The sequence below is a fragment of the Trichogramma pretiosum genome, unplaced genomic scaffold, assembly GCF_000599845.2.
Source record: "Trichogramma pretiosum strain Unisexual culture from Peru unplaced genomic scaffold, Tpre_2.0 scaffold95, whole genome shotgun sequence".
In the NCBI taxonomy this organism is placed as follows: domain Eukaryota; kingdom Metazoa; phylum Arthropoda; class Insecta; order Hymenoptera; family Trichogrammatidae; genus Trichogramma; species Trichogramma pretiosum.
Window position 1 is genome coordinate 139,488 of NW_019641618.1, and position 9,613 is coordinate 149,100.

Here is a 9,613-nt window from a genome sequence, read left to right on the forward strand (position 1 = left end):
CCCCCCCCCCCCCCCCCCCCCTTTAATATCGAAATTGTCCACCACCTTTACACACGTATTCCTAACTTCTCGGGAGTAACAAACAAGTGTGTTTGCTCTTGTTTTTATTGCGATTAATGTGGAATGTGTGGACTTTGAATTTTTCGCGATAGAATAGTGAAATTCCTAGTGGCTTTAGCTGGTTGGACTCGCGGCGGCTTGTGTCTGTGAACTCTTGTGCATGCAGTTAATAAAAAGCCAACTAAATTTCATACTACTAAGTAATAATGCTATTATTGGAACTCTGTTGAGTGTTCACCGTTTGTAATTGTGTATTAACAATCGTCTCCGTTTGTTTTGAATTAACAGCTGACTTTGCGAGTAACGTCTCGGCATAGGTCACGCCGAGAAAATCGTCTAGCTCAAATCGCGATAACAGGTAATACAAAACAGAGATTTCTGGTCCCATTTTATACCTTTCTTGTTCTTGGAGAGATAGTTAATCACGAGCATTTTCTTATAAAATAGACACTTCTAAAATGTTTTGAATTTCTTACTGCACCCAAATCCGCAAATTGATTTATAGTTTTAACCTCCACCTTCCACAGACATGATTCTGGAAAAAGCTCCTACTACCTCAATGCCTTCTCTCTAACAACTTTAAAATATTCACTGAACTTCAACCTGGCGTTGATTTGTAGTCCGAGGTAATGGATTTAGAAAAATGAGGTGATGCTGTAGTCACCTACTCTGATGGTGACGATTTTTTTATTGCCGGTAATCAACAGAACCTCGGTCTTGCGATCAGCTGTTGTAAAACTGAGCTCACTGAGCCTGTACCTGTGCAATGGCATTGTTGAGCAGACTTTCAGCCTCTAACGTCTCCTTGGCCATGGAGACCATGACAATGTCGTCCACAAAGCCAACTAAGATTGAACCCGAACCCTGTAGAATTTCTGCTGTGACATTACATAACTCTGGGCCATTGTTGGTGGTAAACGCTAGTATTCTTTTTTGGAAATAGTTAGTGATTATACTCAGCAGATACTCGGGAGTGTGCATTCCTAGTGTGTCAAGGAGGTTATTCTACGATGCTGAATTAAATGAGTTCTTGATGAGAACCTTGAATAAGACCGGTAAGGTTATGGCTTTCCGTCTTTGAAAGAAAAACAGGCCTTTGTCTCTTCAGCAAGTTCGGCTTTGGCAGCGAAACGAGCATTTAGTAATATACTGGCAGATAGTGACATATTGTATGTACTGATCTTTTAGCTTATGCCCCATAGACATAAGAAGTATAGACAGCGGGCGAGCATGCAACGAAGTGAGGCTTGTTTAGAGAGAGAAAGAAGATCTAAGGTGATCGTCTGTCTCTTTCTAAGGGGCGGAGTAAAACTCGCGCTTGCGCGGTAAGCGACACCCGTGAACGCGCATGCAAACCAAAGCCTAGGGTCACACCTTATATACAACTAACATACACTTAATTCTGCAATGTGCGCGTGGCTGTGTGGTCAACGCGCTCTCTTTATGTTCTCGAGATCGAGGGTTCGAGACCGATTGAAGTCTATTGATGATGTCCCAAGAAATATTTTTTTTTAAATTTTTTTTCAACTCTGGAAAATATCCTGTACTATGAATATGATGTATGAAAATATTTTTATTTTTTATTATGCAAATTTTACACCCAAAATAAATAAATTCAAAAAATAGAACTGATTACTTTATAATGTACATGTAAAAATTGTGCACAATGAGATTGATATTTGACTACAAATGTATTTATTATTATTAAAAGTGGATAATATTTATAAAACTTTAATCTAATCTTAAAAAATAGTTGTAGTTTTATTTGAATTATGATATATGTGTAAGCCTGATCGCGCGGCACATATGCAATTCCGCATGCGGCGACGTCTTTTGTTTTTTCGCCCCTCCGTGAAGGATATCGCAGACGATATCGATAGATTAATGCTAATACGATTTTGCAAATCTATTATTGACTGCGCTATTTTGTAAAGTAAAACTAAATATTTTAGTGCTATTCTTTGTGTTATAATCTCAAAACTTAGTTTCGAACATTTGTGCGTGTACCCGTAATTGTTTTAATTGATCACGTTCAATTGAAATAAAAAACAAGCAACGATGGGTCGGTCCTGCTTATTGTGCCGTGTACCGCAAGAAAATTGTGATCCAAATAGGTCATTCCATATGTAAGATTAAGACAATGATTGGAGTTAACTGACATCAATATATAATGAGTAGTCCGGTTAAATTGACTCACAATCACGATAATCTGCACGCCTATAAAACGATTCGGTTCCTAGCAGAAAACGTAAATACAGCGTAGCGAAGGCCGCCTGTGTGTATAACATACGTGGAAATAACAACAATAGTATACAGGCTAGCATAGACAGGGCCCCTTATTCGCTCTTTTTACGTTTTAGACTGGGGACCGAATCGTTTTACACGTAGTATACTTCATAACGCGTATTTGCATAAATTTACGCATGCAACATACATTGCTTGCACGATATGTTTTTAGTTTTAAATCTTGATATAAATTAGTTAACTACACGATTTATATTGATTAATTTAATTTTCGAAGCCATTGATTGGAGGATTTTTTTTTTATGTATGTCTTTTCGTTCTTTTATTTTGATAGTCTCCCAACAAATGAGTCAGTGAAGAATCAATGGTTTGCGGCATTGGGACGTCGTGTATCGAAATATTCATATGTATGCAGCGATCATTTCAAAGCTGAAGATTTTTGTGACGTGTTGACACAAGGCGTTATACGGAGAAACATCCGTACCGGTGCTGTACCTTCGCTAAATTTGCAATTTTTGCAAAAACCTGTCGCTGCACCTTCGCGAAAGTTGAAAATTTTGCAAAAACCCGTCGCTGCACTTCCGCGAAATTTGCAATTTTCGCCAATATCCGTCGCTGCACCTTTGCAAAATTTGCAATTTTCACAAATATCTGTCGATGGACCGTGTATGATGCCAAATTTAAATGATGGCCCTTTCTCGAGTGATAGTTGTAATGAGGCTTCTTCATCGCATATGGAGGTAGATGAAATTAATGATGATCGTTTCAAAAGTCTACCTTCCCTTTCTACGTCCAGCGAATTGCACGAATGCGACGAGTTTGATAGGTATATGAAAACAATAATAATCTCTATTGATAAATGATAATTTAAGTCCTTATGAGTAACATGAAAAAAATTACAGCGAGGATATTGAGTCTACATCCTTTTTTGATGTTCAAGACGGACTTGACTATGTCTCGTACAGGTATAATCATATTTTTAAAATAATCCCTAGAAAATTATTTATAAAAATTTTCAACAATAACATTTACCTTTGCAGTAACGCGACTCCTGAGAAGGCAGAAAATGCCATTCGCGTCAAGCTCGTCGTAAATCACCGTACTGAATGGTTTACCGCTGCAGATTTCCGTTCAGAATCGAAATGGCAACATTTTCGCGAATTTATTTTGAACGCTCGCAAAGAAAACCGTGCAACGAATCAAAAAATAAATCGATGGAAAAAACGACTCGACAACGCTAAAGATCTACTTGGAGAGCTGAAAGAGAAACACTTTTTAACCGAGGCAGAAGAAAATTCAATCAACGTTGTTAAAAAATTCTTCGATACTTGGTTCTGTGCTAGATAATTAATAATAACTTCCGTAATATTTATGTAATTTCCAGAAGTCGCTAGAGCCGGGTGTACGATCGTTGATTGAATCTGTCCTGAAGGGTAAAAAGTATACTTCGTATCCGGAAGCGCTGAAAAATTTTGCATTGACGTTGCACTTTTATTCTCCAAAAGGATACGAATACGTGCGCTCCTCTTTCAGCAAATTACTGCCACATCCGTCTATGCTTCGTACATGGTTGCAGACGGTTAACTACGAACCCGGAATTTCTCGCGAATCATTCCAAACTGTCGAAGATTTCTCGAAAAATGCTCTCGTCAATGGTAAAAAATTGTATTTCAATTTATGCCTCGATGAGATGTCGATTCGAAGACACGTCAGTTGGAATAAATCGAAGGAGAAATTTGAGGGCTTCGTAGATTTTGGCCGACCAACTGATTGCCAAGATAATGAAGAGCAAGCTTCCAATGCTCTTGTTTTTATGCTAGTATGTATCAATGGGTACTTCAAGATCCCAGTCGCATACTACTTGATAAACTCTTTGAGCGGCGATCAGAAGAGCTCATTAATCTTGGAGATATTAGATGAGTGCTGCGTACACGAGATAGACGTGCGAAACATTACTTTCGATGGCGCCTCATCTAATATCAATATGGTCGAAAAGCTTGGAGCATCGATCTACGGTAATACGTCTATTTCGTATTTTCATAGTTCGATTCTCGAAAGGCGCATTTACGTTTCGCTCGATGCTTGCCACATGCTCAAACTTGTCCGTAATGCTCTTCTTTCACGAGACATCATTGACGGTGAAGGGAAGATCATATCATGGGACTACATTCGGAAGCTAGTAGATCTGCAGGACAAGGAAGGATTGCATCTGGCTACGAAGATCAAGCGTCGGCATGTCGAGCCTTTCAATGAAAAAATGAAAGTATGCCTGGCAGCACAAGTCTTGAGCAGAAGTGTAGCAGCAGCGTTGGAAACGTGCGAATTTGATTTGGAACTCGACCAATTCGAAAACGCCAGTGCCACCGCGAGATTTTGTAGAATAATCGATGATTGCTTCGATTTATTAAATTCTCGCAATCAATTTAATAAATGTCCAAGCAAATCATCGATTTCTACACAAAATATTAAAGAAATGAAAATGAAAGTGCAGATATACACAAGGTACTTCGAAAATCTTCAGATCGATGGCCGATCAATCCTAAAAACTAAAAAGCGAACAGGGTTTTTAGGATTGATTATTTCAATGAAAAATGCTCTGCAAATGGCGGAAGAAATGTTTGCGGAAGGCCACCTTGATTTTCTGCTCACTTACAAGCTCTCGCAAGATCACCTGGAGATGTTTTTTGCTTGTATTCGCAAGACAGGTGGCTTTAACAACAACCCCACGGCTATGCAGTTTAAAAGTGCTTACCGTAAATTAATTTCGCACGTAAGCATTAAAGTACCGCTCACTGCAAACTGCACGCCAAAGGACGATACCATCATGCTCATGAACAAGACAGATAAGGACGACCAAAATTGTGTACGTATATGAGCCATTTCACGTCAAGTCTTCAATGCCGCGTGGGCAAGTCATTGCGTGGGCAAGTCATTGAAGACTTGACGTGAAATGGCTCATATGTTTTAAAATAGTTATCAATTCGAACTATTTTCACACTTAGAATTTATTTCTTCTAGGATGTCGTGAATGAGAATGAGGAGAGCAGTGAAGACTTCGCCGATGCATCGATCTTGTGCGATATGCTTCCATTGAGTATGTACATTGATGAAGTTATTGCTTATGTTAGCGGAGCTGTCGTCAAATCTATTAAAAACAAAATCAAGTGTTCGGCATGTATTGATGATCTAACTGCGAACGCAAAAGAACATCCGCTTTCATCACTGCAAGTGCGAAAAACTTATGGAGCATTGACATCAGCCTCGCAAGATGTTATTTTTATATGTCAAACGGCCGAAAAAATTTTAAAAGCTCAAAACTCGCTCGTACAACCTCGAATCGTTGATAAAATGATAATAACGGCGATCAAAATGCTTCCTGTGAATGCATTATTCACAAAAAATGAACATGTATTCGATCAAGCGCCGTTATTTGATCATAGAAATCAATTGATTCGGATGGTACTTAAGCAGTATTACTTGATTCGACTCCACCACGAAGCTGCCAAAATATCAGAGTTTAAGTCTCGCGTAAGAACGAAACTGCAGCGCATCATTGTGTTCAGTAACCAGTAGTTCTTGCAGTTCGAATATATATGACGTCAGTTAATTCTCAACGTTTAACATATAAATTTATACGCAAAAGTAAATAATACTTCCATATTCTTTTTTATTATCTATAACTAATTAAGATAAATCCATTAATTTTATTTCTTATTCATTTTCAGGTAGAGCTTTTGTTTAAATTCTATTAAGTGGAATAGTATTGCCAAAAGGCTTCCTGATGGAAATGTTACTGTTTTTATTTTTATTCATAAATTCTAATAAAAAAACGTGTAAAAATAAACAAAAATAAACTAATATATTTGAAGAAAAAAATTTTTTCAAAATCACACCTCGAAAAAAATGCCCATATTGACGTGAAAAAATAAAAAAATTTTTCGTTTCATCGGTCTCGAACCCTCGATCTCGAGAACATAAAGAGAGCGCGTTGACCACACAGCCACGCGCACGTTGCAGAATAGAGCGTATGTTAGTTGTATATAAGTTGTGACCCTAGGCTTTGGTTTGCATGCGCGTTCACGGGTGTCGCTTACCGCGCAAGCGCGAGTTTTACTCCGCCCCTTAGAAAGAGACAGACGATCACCTTAGATCTTCTTTCTCTCTCTAAACAAGCCTCACTTCGTTGCATGCTCGCCCGCTGTCTATACTTCTTATGTCTATGTTATGCCCTTAAAAAGATTGAAAGTTACATCGATAATAAATACATGAACGGAATATTATGCCGCATTAGCGTGGTGATCTATTTTTAGGTACATATTCTTGTTTAAACAAATTTTAGCCTTGTGTGTTGATTTTTTAACTTATTACATTATTAAAAAAATGATTATTTAACACTAATCAAGTCTATATCAAGCTAGGCATAAAGGAACCTAGTATCCTTAGGTGTTGATTTATAGGGTTATAGTGTAAAAAAACACATCATTGTGTGTTAATTTTTTTAAGTATGCCAATGGAAAGGATGAATTATGAAATTCATAGAATTCATAAAAATAATGGAAAAAGTCCAGCTAGTTGGTATTAAAATCAAGACTCAATGCAAGATGAGAATTTTCGGAATTTCAAATTTTCATATCTTTCGTAGACGTATATTGTCGTTGATGCAACCTCGTCAATCACCACCGTAATTTTCATTAATTTGAAAAGTATATATAAAAATTGACTTGTAAATATTGAATTAAATCAAATTTATTTGCAAAGTAAGATAGTGTATGTCGAGCCTACTAATGTGGCCGTGACACTTACTGCAGAATTTTGTAACCAACCGAAAAGTATGTATGAAAAATTTCATTAATGATTATTCTAAAATTTAATTAAAAAGACAAACTAAGAAATTGGAAAAAGAAAATCTGAAAAAAATTTGCTGTCTATAGACAACCATTAGAAGTAAAATTTTTTTAAATTTAATTATTTAAAAACATCAAAATATGAAAGAAGAAAAATCTTGAAAAATTTAAAAAGAATTATGAAAAATAATATCTTGAAAAAATCTAAAAAATTAAAGTTTATGAGAATCAAAAATCTTGAAAAGTTGAATTAAACTCCAGTAAGAGAATTCAACAAAAAAAAATGACTCAGAAGTTTTTTTCCAGTCTTAGTCTAGGGAACACAATGACGTACACCAGCGCACAAGGATATTTATCGTCAATCCTACCTTTGTTCTCTCTTGAACTTTTTTTAGTTTTCTTGAACCAAAAAATGAAAGAACCGGTAGCTACGACCCTTTTAAAAGTCCATATCGACGGTCCCCACGAAGAGTAACACGTTTCCATTTAAATTAACACAGAAACGTGTTACTCTTCGTAGGGACTGTCGATATGATCGCGAGCTAGCCAGGAACCTCACATTCGAAATTCAAAAATTCCCTCAAAAAATTCTGAAAATGTTTTTTTTTTTGGATTCTTTGAATAATTTTAAGACGTTTTTGTTGTATGCATTTTTTGTATAAATTCTTCTATCTCGATGTTGCTTATACACCTTTGGCCTATGGTACTTATGGTAAACGCCATTACCATCGATTTTTTAGTGACGAGGTAAACCCTCATATGCGGCAGGCGGAATTTAAGATTTATGTCATGTCTAAAGGTCCCGAGAACAGCACGTCCTAGCTCGATAACACTGGTGCGATAAACACTAGTCACATTCTTTCCTGTTGTGCCTGAAAGATTACAACGAACACAACACACTACGAATCAAACTATCGATCACTACGAATGCAGTACGTTGCAAAGAAGATTTTAGAGATGATCATCTGTAATCATCAAATGTTTTTCAGATAGGACGAATGACAATTAACTCCATCAAGTTTCCACGGAGCATTTCATAAATTTTTTTAGAATAATTAATAAAAAAAAATCGTTTTTACGTAAGGATAAGAAAATATGCAAATTAACTCGTTTAGATACACTTATAATTTTTTAAAAGTTTCATTGCTATATAACTGAAATAAAACGAATGAACAAAGAAAATTCCTTAGCTATGTACAATTAATTTACCTAAATATTTTACCATCAATAAAGAAAGAGTACAGTTATAAATGTGAAAATACTATTGAATTTTAATGTTTTATTTACCCGATCGTGTATAAAAATAGGTTTCGAGTTTTATAATAAACTAAAACAATTATAAATGCATAGAAAGAAAAAGTTTATTTCTGATAAATTGATAATATTTGTTTCAGATGGGAGACTATTCCGTTTCTCTGAAAGCTCCAGGTCGTAATAAGCATTTTAGGGTTCACGTGGAAGGTGCCCTTTACTGTATTGGCCAGAGGAAGTTCCATACTCTTGATCAACTTGTCGATCATTATCAACGAGCTCCTATTTACACCAACAAACAAGGCGAAAAACTCTATTTAGTGCGACCTTTACCGAAAATTGTAAAATCAAATAGCAATGGCTGTTGAAATATTAATCGAAAATAAGTTACAGACATTATATATGAAGAATTCCAAAAAGCGACTTACAAAGAAACAATTAATTTATGATCTAATGAAACAAATTATATCATCTTATGTTAATCCTTTAGCATATAAAAAACTTAGAAAATAATTCTTTTGCATTTATAACTAGATGTATTTCATACTTATTTTCACTTTATTGCGTGATTTAGAAATAAATTTTTGCATTTTCCAAACAATCAAAAATGATACGATCTTTATACGTCAAACTTGCACGAAATCATTTTACCTGATAATTCAAACTTATCAACTTACTAAAAATGGGTCACATGAATGCAATTTTTTTGTAGATAGTCGCGCGCAGCGAGCTATACAGCATAAGTAATCGACAAGAAAATCCTTGTAAATTTTGCAAATTCATACAAATCTGCACCTTGAAGTTGCTATTGACTCCAGGATCTCGGCGAGCATCTTTGGAGGTTGCATGGAAAGCTCGGTATCAAGCTCACCGTGGAGATAGGCAGTGACGACGTCTGATTGGAAAAGCTTTAAATCATGTTTTGCTGCGATGGCCGAGAGGATGTGAAGCGAGTCCAATCGGGCTACAGGCGCAAAGGTTTCGAGAAAATCAACACCAGGAATTTGAGAGAATCCCTGGGCGACTAGGCGAGCCGTGCGGCGGCAAAGTGAGCCGTCTGGATTTAGCTTGTTGCGTAGAACTGTCCTACAACCTATGAGTCTTGCGTTGCTAGGTTTCTTCACAACGGTCCAGGTATCGTTATCTATGAGGCATTTCATTTCCTCTTGAATGGCTCTAAACCAGGCGGCCTTGTCTGTCCCTCGCAGTGCCTC

At 36.5% G+C, this 9,613-nt stretch overlaps 1 protein-coding gene across 1 annotated transcript in view; it reads left to right on the forward strand.

The window, feature by feature from the left end:
* The window catches only part of LOC106656744 (cytoplasmic protein NCK1), a 54,377-nt gene extending 45,376 nt beyond the window's left edge, over positions 1 to 9,001 (forward strand). Inside the window, exon 4 of the mRNA XM_014377874.2 lies at positions 8,543 to 9,001. Coding sequence (XP_014233360.1) covers positions 8,543 to 8,767 — 225 coding nt within the window. The 3' untranslated portion in view covers positions 8,768 to 9,001. The remainder of the gene's footprint in view (positions 1 to 8,542) is intronic.
* The last annotated feature ends 612 nt before the right edge of the window (positions 9,002 to 9,613 follow it).